The sequence below is a fragment of the Galeopterus variegatus genome, unplaced genomic scaffold (assembly GCF_000696425.1).
Source record: "Galeopterus variegatus unplaced genomic scaffold, G_variegatus-3.0.2 Scaffold2394, whole genome shotgun sequence".
Classification (NCBI taxonomy): domain Eukaryota; kingdom Metazoa; phylum Chordata; class Mammalia; order Dermoptera; family Cynocephalidae; genus Galeopterus; species Galeopterus variegatus.
This window is the reverse complement of record NW_007728505.1, coordinates 278,647-295,786: the sequence shown is the minus strand read 5'-3', so window position 1 is coordinate 295,786 and position 17,140 is coordinate 278,647. Positions and strand designations below refer to the sequence as shown.

Genomic DNA, 17,140 nt, shown 5'->3' with positions numbered 1-17,140 from the left:
TGACAGAGAAGAGGATAAAAGGAAGACAGTTTATAATAAAATCTTACCTATTTTATCTATTTTAGAAGTAAATGTTGGGCACAACTAGAAAACCCAGTGAAGCAAATGCTTGCCTCTGAATCATGAATGTGGCAGCCACAAGGGCACCTGTTTGGTGTGGTTGTGAGTGATATACTTTCTGAAATGGGAAAAAACTCCAAGTAAAGTTTGAACAACACAAAGGACAGTCTTCTCTCAGTTTATATTGGAATTGCATTCCTGGAAAATTCAGTGTTTCCTAAAATCATGCAAAAAATATTTCTGTTTCTGTGCATCGCTTTGGGCCCAGAGGTGAGTGCAGGTGTCCACCTGTGAGTTGTGGGACAGGACACCTGCAGCCAGGCATCCCTGGGACAGTCTTTGTAGTGCAGAGTCCAGCATCCCTGTCCTGCCCACTAAGTGCGAGCTGTGACAATTGTGGGGACAACTAAATCCCCACGCCCAATTTCCCAAACACCCCCTGGCGTGGCCCCATTTCCCACCATTCAGTTGGGAACTGCCGGCCTCTAACGGGCAGTGAGATCCACGTGGTGATGGGGGATCCCAAGGTCCCAGCTCTGTCTTAAGGACTGAGCAGAACCCATAAAGACACAAACTGAGTGCTCGTTTCCGGAAGTAATGGCCACTCATGCTGGTGTTGCCAAGGTGGGCGAGGTGGGGCAGCCCTGGTGGCTCCATCTGCTTATGGAATTGCCGTTTTCCCTTCCCTCAAGGGGTTCTGTCTTCCCCGACCTTTGGGTCACCCAGTTTCTCCTCCCAGTGCCTACTCACGGGCTAGATGGAAAATCCAGCTTTGCTTTGGTTCCCAGCGTCTGGATGTCTCACTTTGACCAAAGCAGGTTCACAGCCTTTTTCTTAGAGGAAACATGAAAGGGCCTGAAGGAGGGGGCTCCTGTCTCTGCGACCACCCAGTGGCCACCTCTGGTGTCCCAGCACAGCCATCTTCCTCTGGTGCTGTGTGCTACTGGAGCACTGTGCAATCAGACTCACACTGCAGCGTGCAAGGGGTTTCAGGGCCCCTGAGTCCACCTCCTTGCCCAAGTGTGACTCCCTCCTGAGACAGGGAGATCCCTGCTCCCAGCACAGCCCAGGCTGTGTCAGGCAGGCCCAGCACTCACCCATGCAGCACTTCACCAGCGCCCAGAATCCTCCCTCCCTCCACCATAGTTTACAACAGAATTTTCCAACTGGTGCCTCCTTTTGATAAGTAGAAAAATTGAACACCCGTCCTGGAGTTTGGATTTTTGAAAATGATAGGTGTTTTGTCTACTTGCCAAAGTAAAAACTGTAATAGTGAACATGTTTCTGGAGTTTTGTTTACCCTATCTCAGGTCAAGTTCCCTAGAAGTAGAGCCTAAGATGGGTGAATTATTAAGGAAGGGTCTCAGGAGAATAGAGTGGGGTAGAGCCCCTTACTCTCTCATATAGGGCAGGGGAAGAAGCCAGGCAAGGGTGTGGTTTCAGGGGAAACTAGCCTCAGCCTGGCCCTATGCGGAGCTCCGGAGTGTGAATTGCACCTCAGACAGTCCCCTCCAGAGGCTGGGCTACTAGGTGCCTGTGTCAGCCAGTAGAGAGTGGCTGCCCCTTGGGATGGGGGAAGTAACTTCCCAGGCATCTGTGGGCAAGATGGCCTCCGTTGGCCAAGGCATCGGCCAAAGGATGCAGATGTGAGCTGTTGGCTGCCACTACCCACAAAAGCTGGGCACAGATAGGGTATAGGGGTGATGCTTCAAGAGCCTCTGGGGATGGTAATCCAGGATGCTACAAATTCTATGGGGTTCTTCTAACCAGTTCTTCTCTATCTCCAGTGGGGCAGGAGAGAGCAGAACTGCAGGCTGGGGGGTTTTCCAGGGAGGGCCCTGAGCCCCAGATGAACCACTCTCCCTCCCTCTGTCTGCCCTGCCACAGACTGCCTCTTCAAGGTATGCCCCATGAACCGCTATTCAGCCCAGAAGCAGTACTGGAAGGCCAAGCAGACCAAGCAGGACAAGGAGAAGATCGCCGATGTGGTGCTGCTGCAGAAGCTTCAGGTATGTGTGTGTGCTCAGGTGTGCATCTGTGTATGTGCAACAGGAACCTGGGCGTGCATGCAGGGCCACTGCTCCTCAGAGCCAACAGGAATCCCGTGGCTAAACCAAATGGCTTAAAAACCTGAACATGCAAGAGAGTGGCGTGAGTTGCTGTGAATGAGGGGTGGTGGGGGAAGTAGGGTGCCCCCCTCCTCAGTGCCCCACTAGTCTGCATAGCTCCTGTGTGCCAGTTAGAACAAAGTGCCCCTTCCTCCAGGCTGGCACAGTCCTATGCCAGGGCACATGGCACAGTGAGTGGCATGTGGATACCACAGTCTAGTGAACAACCTGTACAGCTGTCCACGGAGTTGCCACTGGCTCCTGGAGACAGAGGCTTCAGGGAGCCCAATTTGAGAACCCTGGATCTAGTCTTAACCCCTCCCCTTGTTTTGTTGGAGCCTGGGCCCCTTAGAAGGGACTGGTCTGTCCATGGTCATCCTGTGAATTTGCAGTTGAGCCTACCCAGGTCTCTCTCTGACTCACTTTGGGTTCCTTGGACACATGGATGGTGTCATGGTGCTAGTTGTTCAGGAGTGGGCAGTGGCTCAGTTCACATCCAGGCATTCTTCTGGACAGAGCTCAGGGCCCCAACCCCAATCCCAATGGAAAACTGAGTGGGAGGGTTTGACTGTGGTCCACAACTTTGTAGCCTGCTTCTGAGAGCCTTCCTTGGTCCTGGTACTGACTTTGTCAAGCAAACCTTGCGTCCCTCTGTCCCCTTCCCCTGAGCTCTGAGGAGGTGGGTCTAAAGTGGGGGCAGGTAGGCATGGTACCACCCTATATCTGTGACCTGGGCTGGAAAGAGGGGCTGGAGGTGGGCTGCCTGAGCTCCTGTAGAGACAGGCCTATCTCCCTTCCTGGGGCGGGGCTGTCACAGGCTTCCTTGCCCCTGCAGACACAGGCCAGGCTGAGCTAGGGATCTGGCCCAGGGAAGGGCTCTCACACTTGCCCAGCTACATACTCAGAACTGCATCTGTAGAAAGTCACATGGAACATGGCAGGGCTCCCCAGTGGCCACCCTCACACCGGTCTTGGTCATAGAGCCCTGGTAAGTGGACTGAGGAGGAGGAAAAGGCAGAGGAGCCTTTGCTCTCAGAGAGATGATGGAGGTGACAGAGCCCTTGCCCTCCAGGAGCCCCCAATATGACAGAGGAGACAGAGCATCTATTCTCAGGCAGCTTCCAGTTTAGCAGGGGACAGAAGTGCCTGAGAAGGTGCCCTTAATGGGATGCAAACCAAATCATCAAGGCCACCCAAGCTGGATCTATCAGGGTCGAATGTGGCTAGTCAGGGAAGGCTCCCTGGAGGCAGTGAGCTGGGAGCACACATGGTTTTGGAAGAGAGGGTTACAGAGGAGTGGGGGCAGAGAAGGGAGCCAGGAAATGGCATCGAGTACACCCCTGCCAGGATTTGGGCTGGGGCAGGGGTCCTGTGTTGGGGGCATCAGGAGTCTGGTGAGATGGGGGTGGGTGGCGAGGCTCAGCTTTAGGTTGCTGGGAATGTCGGGGGCAGAGGGGGCTCAAGGTCCTGCTGGCACACCCCCTCCATGAGGTGCTGAGGGGCAGGGATTTGGCTCCCTGGCCTATGTGCGCTATAAGACCTCAGGCTGCCCCTCCACACCCTGTGCCCTCAGTTCCTCATCATCAGTGGGAGGAAATGGGCTAAGACAGCCTCTGAGCTGGGCAGGGGTCCCAGGGTGAGTGTGTGTGCATATGTGTGCGTGGGGGTGGGAAGACATCTCTTTCCAGGGGGAGCTCTAAGCTCAGCCTTCACCTCCACGTGTGTCTGTGTAGCACGCGGCCCAGATGGAGCAGAAGCAAAATGACACGGAGAACAAGAAAGTGCATGGGGATGTCGTGAAGTACGGCAGTGTGATCCAGGTGAGACCTGCCCATGTCTCTCCCACCTCCGAAGAGGCCTGGGCTGGTGTTGGGTGCTAAGGCACCAGCAGACACTGCTCTGTGTGTGTGTGTGTGTGTGTGTGCGCGCGCGCGCGCGCATGCGTGCACGTATGTCCCCAGTGGGTGGCATCGGTACTGCCTTTGTGACTCTGCATCTGATTCTGTGTGTGGCCTGAGTTGCTGTGCTCGTGGATGTGGTTTTAGCTCAGAGGTCGTGAGCACAGAGTCTGGAGCCACGTTGTCTAGTTTCAAAGTTACTTAACTTCGTGGTGCCTTGGCTTCCCCATCTGTAAAATCAAACCACCAATAGGATTTCCCCCTCGGGACTGTTATAAGGTTACATGAGTAATGTAGTGCATATAAAGGGTTCAGAACAGCTTCTTTTTTGTGACCACCTGGGTGCCTGACAGCGTGTGCCCATTTGTGTGCATGTTGGTGTGTGATGCTGTGTGTGGCTGTGTGTGCCTCAGTCTGAGTGTTTGCAACAGTGTATCTGACACTGTGTATGCATCAAGGCAGTGGCCAAGGGTCCAGTGGGTCCTCGTGCCCCCTCCCAGACGGGCTGGCCTCCTGGGGCCTGGCAACCTCACCCTTCCCCGCCTGACCCCCAGCTCCTGCACATGAAGAGCAACAAGTACCTGACAGTGAACAAGCGGCTGCCGGCCTTGCTGGAGAAGAACGCCATGCGGGTGACACTGGATGCCACAGGCAACGAGGGCTCCTGGCTCTTCATCCAGCCCTTCTGGAAGCTGCGAAGCAATGGGGACAATGTGAGGACAGGGCCGGGGTGGAGGGGCCCAGTGGAAGGTGCAGGTCACAACTCCAGAGGGGCTTCTATAGGGTCTTAGTGTGGGGACTGGGTAGAGTCATCATACCCACTTCTAGAAAGGCAGACTGAGACCCAGAGACCCGGAGACCTGGCAATAGGAAGTGCCTTGCCCTTCTCAGCCTTACCCCGTTCCTTCTGTCCCCATAGGTGGTTGTGGGGGACAAGGTGATCCTGAATCCTGTCAATGCTGGGCAGCCTCTGCATGCCAGCAATTATGAGCTAAGTGACAACGCCGGCTGCAAGGAGGTGAGTGGGGGGGTGGGGCTGGCCATGCAGTGAGGGATGTCCACACACCCTCATGGTATAGGCACCCCCTGCCTGCCATGGTCTCTGCCTCCAGTCCCTCCAGCCCCGTCTGGCCTGCTGGACGCTGGCCATGCAGTGAGGGATGTCCACACACCCTCATGGTATAGGCACCCCCTGCCTGCCATTGTCACTGCCTCCAGTCCCTCCAGCCCCGTCTGGCCTGCTGGATGAGCTGGGCCTCACTGCTCCACCACCTGTCTCCCAGTGCTTGTCCCCATGCTCCACCCCACAGGCTGGCAGCCCCATGGCAGCTGAGTTGGGTCTGGGACCCAGGCTGGGAGAAAACACCCTCCTTGTGCTCCAGTGGGGGCTAGTTCCACTGTCACCCCTCTCTCCAGGCCTTCAGTACTGCTCCACTCGCCAGCAGCCAGGTCTGCCTGGCATCAGGGGTCCCTCTGCCTTTCCACAGGTCAACTCTGTGAACTGCAACACCAGCTGGAAGATCAACCTTTTTATGCAGTTCCGGGACCACCTGGAGGAGGTGCTGAAAGGGGTAAGGACTGGGAGCCCCCACTGCCTCTGCCCTGCCTGGCTGCCCCCCCAACCCCTCCTCGGCAGGTCCCGCTTCCTCTTCTTGCCTTCTGCCACCCACCAGGCCCCCTCCCCTGGCTCTGCAGCCAACCCCCAGCCTCCCTCCACACACACGTGGCCCCAGCTGCACTGCCCCTTCTCTTATCTCTGGCCACAACCTCCCCTCCATTCTCCTAGAGTCCTGGCTGGCCTCTGTTTTCTCTCTTGCTAAGGGGGTGTCAGTGGACTGGGGGTCCCCATCCCTCCACCTTAGGGTGGGCCAAAGCCTTTGAGCAGTCTGTCCCCTCCCCAACTCCTGCTCCCTGGATCCAGGCCAGGTCCCCTACCCTTCGTCCTGTGCCCTCTTTGGTAAGGAAGTGAGGCCACTTCCTTAGTCATTGGAAGGACACTTTTAGGTCATTGCCTATCCCCTGGACCCAGACATGCTGGCATGGGCACTAGGAGGGAAGGGGGTTTGTCAGGCCAGAGAGGGATGGGCCTGCAGGGGCAGGATGGGCTGGGAAAAACCTCAGTGAAGTCTTTGGCAGGGACCAGATCTGAGGGCAGAGGGTGTTGTCTTGGGCCGCTAGAGAGACCACTCGAGAAACCCTGAGAACCAGATGTGGGGGAGAGGGGAGAGTTCAGAGGTCTCTTGAGTGGGACTGCAGCCTGTGGGGTGCAGGCGGTCTTGTGGAAGGGGAGACGGGATGGGCAGATCTAGGGGGTGGCAAAAGTGTGGATTCCTCAGCTAGGGGAACAGGCAGGTTCACCTGGCTGTGGTACCTGTTAGGGGACAGGTGACAGGCCTGAGAGCAGCCGCCCTGAGGAGGCCGCCCCATGCTCACTGCACCCTCCCCTGCTCAGGAGCCTGCGTGGATCCCTTTGCCCTCCTCCTAGCCACGCTGCTGTTAGGCTTTCCTGCCCTCCATCCTCCTATCCCCCAGGCTGTTTCCCGTCCACCCACACTCTGCAGACATGCCTTCTCCCTCCCTCCCTCGCCTGCACATTGTCCACACATCAGTCAAGCCCAGCCCACGCCCTGGCCCTCCAGGAAGCCTCCCCTGATGACACATCCCAGCCCCAAATCTGTACCACACTGAGGAAATGAAGCATCACTTGGGCCTAACCCTGTGGTCCTACCCAGAGTGGCTTCTGGTGACTGTGTCATGGCTCTGCAGTGAGACTCCAGGAGGCTCGGAAGCAAGACTTTCTCGTGCAAAGTGCACCCCTTTTTGGCGCTCTTCTTGCACTGCCTGAACACAAAAGTCACTAAGTTCTGCCATAGTAACTGATCCAATCTGTGTAGGGTCATTTATTCCTGCGTTCACTCCAGAGTTCACTGAGTGTTTTGTGTCTAGTTCTGTGTCCAGTGTAGGGAAGACAGATAATGCCATTAGGGGTAACAATAGGAATGGCAGCCATGCACTGAGAGCCTGCAGGGAGGCAGGCTCGCCCCGGGAGGAGTGGTGGAAAGGTTAAGGTGTCAGCCCTGGAACTGAGCCACAGATTCATGTCCCATTTGCCACTACCTGTGTGACCCTTAGCAGAATACTTACCCTCTCTGTGCCGGAGTTTCTCTGCCTGTAAGATGGGATAATGATGTCTCTACTCAGAGGGTTGGTGTGAGGATCAGGTGAGAAAATTCTTGTAAAGTGCTTGCACAGTGGCTGGCACGTGGTCAGGGTGAAGCGTTACTTCAATACACTTGTTATAATCCTCACAATTTCTGCAAGGAGGCCATTGTCTTCTCATCTTGCAGAAGAGGCAACTGAGGCTCAGAGATGTTTAGGAACTTATCCAAGATCACATAATTGTAAGAGCAGAGCCAGGATCCAGACTTGCTCTGTATCCAAAGCCATGGAGATGAACAGGCCATGGTCCCTGCCCTCTGGCTACTGCAGTCTAGCAGGGGAGCAAAAGAAATGGGCATGAACTACCGATGTTCAGGCAGAGGGGGTCCTAGGAGACGTGCAGCCATGGCCTGGGGAGACCTGAGGAGCTGAGATTGCTTCTGCCTTCGTGGAGAGGGAGACTTGGATGGGCTGTTAAAGGTTAGGTAGGGTGTCTAGAGGTACAGATAGGGGAGGGAGGCTTGAGTGGGCTGTGGATTTGGGGTCTGGGATGAGGATTGTGGGCAGAGTGCCTGGCTGAGGGGCTGGTCCTGGGCTCTGGCCACCCTCTGGTGTGCCTCAGCTGGCATCTTCCCCTCTGCTTGCCGGCTCTGGCAGGAGCAGGAGGACCCTGCCTGTTACTGCGTGGGTCTGCGGCAGGTGGGGCTGGGCCCTGGGAGGGGTTGTGTCCATCCTGAGCCCACACTACTGCCTGCAGGGAGATGTGGTGCGGCTGTTCCATGCGGAGCAGGAGAAGTTCTTGACGTGTGACGAGTACAAGGGCAGACTGCAGGTGTACCTGCGCACCACGCTGCGCCAGTCCGCCACATCGGCCACCAGCTCCAATGCCCTCTGGGAGGTGGAGGTCAGAGCCCTGCTTCCGGCACCCTGGACTCTGCCCTGGACCGCACCCCTCCCTCTTCCCCCATCACCCTGGTGGGTGGGATGTTAACTATCACCTCTCCTCTGAGCCCCTCCGGAGCCAAGAAGCTAGGGAGGGTCCAGGCACCCACCTTTCCAGAGATCTCCAGACCTCCCTGGGGTCTGAGCTCCCCTCCCTGCGAGCCTCTCCTTCCTGCCTCACCCCTGCATGCCCCCAGGTAGTCCACCATGACCCCTGCCGTGGAGGAGCTGGCCACTGGAACGGCCTGTACCGCTTCAAACACCTGGCTACAGGCAACTACCTGGCTGCTGAGGTGAGCTGGATGCTCAGGCTCTGCGTGTGCTCACATGGGTATGCGGGAGCATGTGTGCACATATCTGCATGCATTGACTTGTGCCTGTTGACCCTGGCTTATTTGCACTCATGTACTTATTTATCAAATAAATGCCTGATTGTAAACAAACTTATTAAATATTACTGTGCTTATTAAATATTACCTACTATATGCTAGGCACTTTTCTAGGCAATGAGGATACAGCAGCGAGCAGAATTCCTAGTCTGTCCATAATGCACGTGCTATGCGTATTGTGTGTGTTGATGTGTATGTGTGTGTGTGCATTTGTGGGCCTATGGAGAGCGCCATGAAGGGCTGCCAGTGGTGGCATGATTTAGGCTTTGGGACTGGGGCAGGTACCTTTGGGAGGGTGGTGAGCTACCTGAGGGACCCAGGGCCCTATGTCGATGACCTTGTTTTGGGGTTGGGTCCTGTGGGTATATAGCTTGGTGTCCAATAGCTTCCCTTTCTGTATCTCTGTCCAGGAGAACCCCAGTTACAAAGGCGATGCCTCAGATCCCAAGGCAGCAGGAACGGTGAGGACTAGAGCAGGGCTCCGCGGCCTGGGCAAGAGTGACTATGGCCTGCCCTGGGGGTGGACAGGGATGGGGAGGCCGTGAAACCGTGGGAAGTGGGCTGGAGGGAGGCCCCTCAGCTGGAGTCCCAGGTGGGATAGGGGGGCCTGAGAGGAGGGAGGGGCTCCTGTCTGATCTGGGGTCCTCACCCCAGGGTGCCCAGGGTCGTGCAGGCCGTAGAAACGCTGGAGAGAAGATCAAGTACCGCCTGGTGGCTGTGCCCCATGGCAATGACATCGCCTCTCTCTTTGAGTTGGACCCCACCACGCTGCAGAAAACCGACTCCTTCGTGCCCCGGTGGGTATGTGCCGTGTGCCTAGCGGCTGGCCAGGGGTGCCCAGGCTGGGCTGTCCTGTTTCCGGGAATCCCTGAATCCCTCACTCCTCTGTCCTGCTGTGGTCCTTTGGCCTTCGAGGGTCCAGCTCTGACACTGTCAGTAGCTGACCACCATTGTGTGCTTTCTACGTGCCCAGCCTGGGCTCCACACACTCTGGTGCTCGCTTCCCTCACTCCTCTGTCCTGCTGTGGTCCTTTGGCCTTCGAGGGTCCAGCTCTGACACTGTCAATAGCTGACCACCATTGTGTGCTTTCTGCGTGCCCAGCCTGGGCTCCACACACTCTGGTGCTCGCTGCCTTCTCAAAATGCCTTCTCTCTGGTGTTAGGTACCAGTCGCCTGCCCCAGTCAGTCTGAGTGCCCAAGCACAGTCTGTGAGACAGTTTGTCCAGGGCACAGCAGCAGGGGGAACCCACACACTGTGGGGGAGGCTGGGCTCTCTGATCTCCAAGCTCCTGTGATCCCTGAGATTCTACAACATCGCATCAAGAAACTTGCAAAGTGTCAAGTTAGGTTTTAGCCTTAAGTAGCTGTATGACTTTAGGCAGCTTACTCAATCACTCTGCCTCAGTGTTCTAATCTTTAAAGTGGGAATATCAAGTCTACCTGTCCACAGGGCAGTTGGGAAAATTAATTGAGTCACTATATAGGCCCACAATTCCTTACCTGAAACTCTTGGGGCCAGATGAATTTTGAGATTCAGATTGTTTTACATTTTAGAAAAGTTATATCAGTATTTCATAATCAAAGACATGAGTATTTCTGTGAAATGCATGCAGCTTGATGTTAAAATGGGATAGTCTAAATAGCCTCAATTGTCCAATTGAATCCTGGTCCCAAGTTTACAAAAAAGCTTTGGTTTTGGAAGCTTGGTTGAGGCCTGTGGGCCTGTGTACGTGTTGTGGTCAGGACCAGGCTCTGGCTGCTCTTCTCTGCCACGGGCTCCTCCGCTGGAGAGGCACTAGAGGCCCCTGCCCCACAGCTGTTGAGGGTATGGAGTGAAGTGGAAGATGCACCAGTGTTGGGGGGTTAGACTGGGCAGACAGCAGGACACGCTCAGAGGTGCATTCCCCCTGTCCCTGCCCTCCCGCCTGCCTGCAGGAACTCTTATGTCCGGCTGCGGCACCTCTGCACCAACACGTGGATCCAGAGCACCAACGTGCCCATTGACATCGAGGAGGAGAGGCCCATTCGGCTCATGGTGCGGACCGCCCGGGGATGGAGACGGGGCTGGGCTGGAGTTGTACCCGGGTGCGCTGCTGACCCCTGTCCCTGCAGCTGGGCACCTGCCCCACCAAGGAGGATAAGGAGGCCTTTGCCATCGTGTCGGTGCCTGTGTCCGAGATCCGTGACCTGGACTTTGCCAACGATGCCAGCTCCATGCTGGCCAGTGCTGTGGAGAAACTCAGTGAGGGCTTCATCAGCCAGAATGACCGCAGGTGGGCCACAGGGATAGGGTCTCGTGGTTTTCTGGGTGATCTTGCCCTCCTGGGTCTGCATTTCATGAACGAGGAGTCACAAAGCAGAAGTCGGGCAGGCTGGGTTGGAGCAGGGGAGATGGAGTGGGGATTGGTCCCTGTGGGGTCCCTGGGCCCCTGAAGTTGGGTGCCTGCCTCTCTGCTCACGTACTCCTAGTCTAACCCTGTGAGGAACCGTCATTACCTCTGTTTTACTGATGATGGGGCCGAGGCTCAGAGAGGTTGAGACTTTCCCAGAGTCACACAGCTTGTATGTGGCTAAGTCAGGACGTAAATGCAGATCCCTTCACACAAAACACCCTGCCTTGTGGCCTGCAGTTCCTTTCCAGATTGAAGTATTCTGAGATTCTTTGTCTTGGGGGCACTTCGGAATCCAGGGTGGCTGGGGCATGGGGTGTTTTGAGAGCAGTTCAGGGTAAACCTGGGAATAGAAGCTGAAAACTGTTCTTTGGAGGCCAGTGAGTGATTTCAGGAAAGTCATGCCTTGGGAAGGAAGGCTGGTTGCCCACGGGGGTAGGGGAGGCAGCACATGCTGGGTGGGCCCTGGGGAGCTTCCCAGGCTCAGCACCTCACACTTGTCATCCTGCTGTCCCCTCGCCCAGGTTTGTCATCCAGCTGCTGGAGGACCTGGTGTTCTTTGTCAGTGACGTCCCCAACAATGGCCAGAACGTCCTGGACATCATGGTCACCAAGCCCAACCGGGAGAGGCAGAAGCTGATGAGGGAGCAGAACATTCTGAAGCAGGTGTTTTGAGCAGGGAGGGGAGGGTGGCCATAAAACAGGCTTTGGGGAGGAATGGTGGCTGCTGGGATCAGGATGCCTTTTAACATCGAATTTGCCTTTTCTCGTCTCTACTTGAGCTGTAGTCTCCCTGTGGTTTCTCATTACCCCTTTTAAAAAACAATGTTTATGGGGCAAGACCACGTGCCAGGAGCTTCCCTAAGTGCCCCACATGGACAGACTCATCTGATCCTCACCACCTGGAGGACACACTGTTATTATCATCCCTGTTTTATAAAAAACAATGTTTATGGGGCAAGACCACGTGCCAGGAGCTTCCCTAAGTGCCCCACATGGATAGACTCATCTGATCCTCACCACCTGGAGGACACACTGTTATTATCATCCCTGTTTTATTGATGAGGAAACTAGCACCAGAGGCTGAATGACTCCATCCAGAGCACACAGCCAGCAAGAAGCAGGGCCAGGGTTGAACTCAGATGTTGGGTCCTTGTTTTTCAAAAATTTTTTTCTAAATTTTTATTGTAAGAATTTTCAAATATTGAGGAAGCACTGAAAGAATAGTACAGTGAACACAGTACATCCACCACCTGAATTCAGTTGCTACCATGCTGCCACTTTGGCCTTACATGGCTCTGTCTGTGCACCCATCCCTCTGTCCATGCATTTCAAAGTAGATTGCCCTTCACCCCGGAATCTTTCAGAATGTATCTCCGAAGAATAAGGACATTGTCCTATATAGCCACAATGCCATCGTCACGCCTAAGAAGATTAGCAATAATACCCAATCCACACCAAATTTCTCTAACTTTCCTAAAATGTATTTTTAAAGTTTGGGTTTTTTTGTTTGTTTATTTGTTTTAACTAGGATCCAACTAAGGATTTTTAATCCATTTGGTTGTTCTGTTTCTTTAGTCTCAGCCTGGAACAGTTTCTCATCCTACCCAACCGCTGCTGTTTTAAATCTTTGAAATTATGTAAAAAACTTTTTTTGACAAGGCAGGCGTGTATCTCATTCTAAGCTCTGGCCACAATGACCTGGCCTGCCTTTTCTCTTAGCCTCAGACCTTGGGCTGTGGCGACCTTCTGCTCTTCCCCCAGACGCTGAGCTAGGCCCAGGATCTGAGCTGGGATTAGAATCTACATCAGGGAGGGTGGGCTGAGGTCAGCGTCGGGATTTCAGCCAGCAACGGGGAAGAGTTTGTGCTGGGATTGGGGCTAATGGTGGCTGGGCTGGGAATGTGGTCCAGCTTGGAATCAGCTTGGGGTTGATGTCAGGGGTGGCTTTGGGGCAGGATCAGGTGGGCACAGGGTTCCTGGGATAATTAGGGGTGTGGGAAGGTGTGGGGAATACTTCCTCATCCTCTGTGTTCCCCCAGATCTTTGGCATTCTGAAGGCCCCGTTCCGAGACAAGGGGGGTGAGGGCCCTCTGGTAAGGCTGGAGGAGCTGTCGGACCAGAAGAATGCTCCCTACCAGCACATGTTCCGCCTCTGCTACCGTGTGCTGCGGCACTCCCAGGAGGACTACCGCAAGAACCAGGTGGGCTGCCACCTGCTTCCCTGGCCTGAGCCCTCCTGGCTTGGGTGCCCCGCTCACTCACCCACTCATGTGTTCATTCATCAGCAGGTATTTCCTCAGGTGCATATACTGTGCGCCGGTATTGTCTTTGGCATTTGGGTTCAGCAGGGCGCCAGACAGCAGGACTTGGGCTGCTGCTCCCAAGGGTCTGGCGCTGTGTTCAGGCTCTGCTGTTGCCGTCTTGAGATTCTTAATTTTTGAAGAAGGATCCTGCTATTTAATTTTGCACTGGGTCTCACAAATAATGTAGACAGTCCTGCCAGACAGACAGGGTCCCTGCCCTCATGGAGGTTTCACTCTGATGGGGGGGCAGAGCATGAGCTAATTAACTACATAATACACACCCCACTCTTCTGCTCAGCGCTGGCTTCCTCTCCTGGACCTCCACCTTCCTATGGTGGGGTTCCCTATCTCGGGGTCTGGAGCAGTGCTCTGCAGCAGACCTGGGCCCCATGCCCTGCTGTGGCTGCCCATGACCCCAGCCTTCCTGCCCCCAGGAGCATATTGCCAAGCAGTTTGGGATGATGCAGTCCCAGATTGGCTACGACATCCTGGCCGAGGACACTATCACTGCCCTACTGCACAACAACCGCAAGCTCCTGGAGAAGCACATCACCAAGACCGAGGTGGAGACCTTCGTGAGCCTTGTGCGGAAGAACCGGGAGCCCAGGTGGGCCCGCCGTCCTCCCCCACCAGCACCCACTCCTTCCACCCTCCCTTTCCTGTCCTGGGATAGAAAGTCAGCCAGTGCTGGTTGTTAAAATATTGAAACATTTCTACACCTGTTGGTAAATTGCCACCTCCCTGAGACTCTGGCCTCCCTAGTCACTCTCTGAGACCCTCCCAAGTTTAGCCCAATCAAGCAATAAGAGGAATGCCTCCTGATATGGCAGGAGGCCCTCAAGACCCTTCTGTAGTGACCGTCAGTACATGTACTGGTCAGCAGTTAAATATTTTTAGTATCATCCCAGCCTCTGTGCCTCCTTACCCTGACTTCCTGGACCTCCATCTAGTCTTCCCCCTTCCCCGGGGCAATGCCCTGTGGGTTGTCCGTCCCTGTGTAGCTGGGAGCCCATCCCACTCCTCTGCAAGTTGTGGGGAGGGAGCAGGAGCAGTAAGCTGGTTCTGGGGAGGCTGGAGCTGCCAGTTGGGGAAGAGGGAGGGTGAGCTTTATTTCTACAGGGGCCAGTCTCTGAGCCCCCTCCTCTGCTATAACCACCCCAGGTTCCTGGACTACCTCTCTGACTTGTGTGTGTCCAACCACATTGCCATCCCCGTCACCCAGGAGCTCATCTGCAAGTGTGTGCTGGACCCCAAGAACAGTGACATTCTCATCCAGACTGAGTGAGTGGATGTGCTGCCCCTGCCCACAGCCCGGCGGCCTCCACCCTGCCCAGCCCCAACTGCGCTAGAGTTTGGGCCCATCTGGATTCAGGCTAGATCTTGTCCCCCTGCTCTGCAGATATGAACCCAGTGCCTGCTGTGTGCCCAGCTCTGTGCCTGGCACTGTGGAGAGGGTGGAGGGGGCAAAGAGAGGAGAATGAGCCAAGGACTCTGCTCTCAAGAAGTTCATGGCCTGCTTAGGGTCCCAAGATGGAAATACATTTCTCAGGGGAGGCAGCATAGGACCCGAACTGGCACGCAGTGACACTGAGCACGCTTCGGGAGGGTGCTGGGTATGGAGCCTCAGCCCCTGGTGATGGGGTGCTGTTGGTCTGCAGGCTTCGGCCCGTGAAGGAAATGGCCCAGGCGCATGAGTACCTGAGCATCGAGTACTCAGAGGAGGAGGTGTGGCTCACTTGGACCGACAAGAATAATGAGCACCATGAGAAGAGCGTGAGGCAGCTGGCCCAGGAGGCACGGGCCGGCAATGCCCACGACGAGAACGTGCTCAGCTACTACAGGTGCCCCTGGCTCAGCTCCTCCCTCCCTCTTCCTGTGCCCTTTGGGCCTTCCAGGAGGCCGTCAGCCAGGCCCTGCTGAGGGGTGAGCTCCGACAGCTTCAGGCGGGGCTCCTGCCTCCGCAGCAGTGTGCCTGCCTTCACTTCCTGCACGCAGCTGTCACTCCGGGCGGGATGTGTGACCCCGAAGAGCACTGGGTGGCCTTCAGGCCAGGAACCAGGCTTTGGAAAAACCCAAACTGTCTCCAAACATAGATATTTTTAGAATAATAATACGAGATGACCCTTCTTTTTTTTTTGGTCTTTTTCCGTGTCCGGCAACGGATCGCAACCCTCAGTGTCGCCCCCGTACCAGACTGGGACCGGCAACGGGATTGCAACCCTCGGCGTTGCCCCCGCGCCTCACTCAGCCAGTGAGCGGGAACCGGTCTGTATGTGGGGTCCGAACCCTCGGCGGGAGTGCCGCCGCGCTTCCCAAGCGGCACACTGTAGCAGTGCGCCACCAGGCCGGCCCGAGATGACCCTTCTTAAATGCTTACCATATGCCACCCACTGTTCTGAGGGCTTCACCTGATCACTCCTTCAAGCCTCACAGCAACCCTCTGAAGGAGGGTGCTACCGTTACCCTTGTTGTAAAGATGGGGAAATGGAGGCACAGAGAGGTGGAGGAACTCGCCTAAGGTTACACAGCCATAAGTGGTGAGCCATAGTTCATGCCCAGGCTGTCTGGCTCCAGAGCCCACTGTAGGTGACGTGGTCTCTGAGGAGGAGGCAGAGGCATGCTGTCCCCCTGTGTGGAGCAAAGTGTCTGATGTTCCCCATTTCTGCAGCTCTGCCACCGAAGCCACACACCTGTCACCAGCTACTCGCCTCCCCTCCTCCCTTTCCCACTCTTGTCCTCACCCTCCCTGCCTGAGGCTGTTTTTTCCCACCTCACTTTTCTCCCCCCGGCCCAGCCTTTCAGCTCTCAGACATCCCTCTTCCCATAAAGATCTGTCCTGGCCAAGCCAGAAAGTGTTTCTCCAACTTAGCAAGGAGGGAGAGAATTGCGAATACTCATCACTACAGACGGGTTTTCATTTCACCTTCCTAAGTCAGAACTGTGTCCTTTATTTACCGTGGCTGGTGCATGCTTTAACCTAAGTCCTTTGCCACTTTGTCGAGTCCTCACCAAGCCCAGATCCAAGCACTAGCAGCACCCCCAGCCCCCATCTGCTGTGTCCTCACCATTTTCCTTGCCTTGCAGGTACCAGCTGAAGCTCTTTGCCCGCATGTGCCTGGACCGGCAGTACCTGGCCATCGATGAGATTTCCCAGCAGTTAGGCGTGGACCTGATCTTCCTGTGCATGGCGGATGAGATGCTGCCCTTTGACCTGCGCGCCTCCTTCTGCCACCTGATGCTGCATGTACACGTGGACCGTGACCCCCAGGAGCTGGTCACACCCGTCAAGTTCGCCCGCCTCTGGACTGAGATCCCCACAGCCATCACCATCAAGGAGTGAGAGGGGTGATGGAAGGTGGGTGGGACAAGGCAGGGATGAGCGCGTCGCAGGACCCACATGCTTCCTTGCCTCCTCTCCAGCTATGACTCCAACCTCAATACTTCCCGAGATGACAAGAAGAACAAGTTTGCCAGCACCATGGAGTTCGTGGAGGACTATCTCAACAACGTGGTCAGCGAGGCCGTGCCCTTTGCCAACGAGGAGAAGAACAAGCTCACCTTTGAGGTGGGCTGGGGGAGTGCTAGTGGCTGGAGTCAGGGGTGCTTTGGCCGGTCCCCTCACTGGGCCTCGGTCTGTACCCAGGACTGGGCTGTGGAAGCCATGACCCCACTTCCCCTCGAGTGCCCAGCCAGCTCAGGGGGACAACACAGACACCCTGGACTCCTCAAGTTCTGTTCCAGTGCCTGGCCGAGGGCTGCCTCTCCCCGTCCACTCACCTCTTCCGCCCAGCGCCCCGCCCCTCCCGGGTCCCTGCCCTCACCTCGGCCCCGCCCCTCCCGGGTCCCCGCCCTCACCTCGGCCCCGCCCCTCCCGGGTCCCCGCCCTC

At 55.9% G+C, this 17,140-nt stretch overlaps 1 protein-coding gene across 1 annotated transcript in view; it reads left to right on the top strand.

Moving 5' to 3' along the window:
- The first annotated feature begins 1,952 nt into the window (after positions 1–1,952).
- LOC103597698 (inositol 1,4,5-trisphosphate receptor type 3) overlaps positions 1,953–17,140 on the top strand; it is a 41,284-nt gene continuing 26,096 nt past the window's right edge. Inside the window, exons 1-18 of the mRNA XM_008581565.1 lie at positions 1,953–2,069; positions 3,902–3,988; positions 4,621–4,779; positions 4,986–5,084; positions 5,554–5,637; positions 7,983–8,129; positions 8,365–8,460; positions 8,967–9,017; positions 9,211–9,353; positions 10,493–10,592; positions 10,670–10,830; positions 11,472–11,613; positions 12,990–13,151; positions 13,688–13,860; positions 14,415–14,534; positions 14,912–15,094; positions 16,338–16,589; positions 16,674–16,818. Coding sequence (XP_008579787.1) covers positions 1,971–2,069; positions 3,902–3,988; positions 4,621–4,779; positions 4,986–5,084; positions 5,554–5,637; positions 7,983–8,129; positions 8,365–8,460; positions 8,967–9,017; positions 9,211–9,353; positions 10,493–10,592; positions 10,670–10,830; positions 11,472–11,613; positions 12,990–13,151; positions 13,688–13,860; positions 14,415–14,534; positions 14,912–15,094; positions 16,338–16,589; positions 16,674–16,818 — 2,403 coding nt within the window. The 5' untranslated portion in view covers positions 1,953–1,970. The remainder of the gene's footprint in view (positions 2,070–3,901; positions 3,989–4,620; positions 4,780–4,985; positions 5,085–5,553; positions 5,638–7,982; positions 8,130–8,364; positions 8,461–8,966; positions 9,018–9,210; positions 9,354–10,492; positions 10,593–10,669; positions 10,831–11,471; positions 11,614–12,989; positions 13,152–13,687; positions 13,861–14,414; positions 14,535–14,911; positions 15,095–16,337; positions 16,590–16,673; positions 16,819–17,140) is intronic.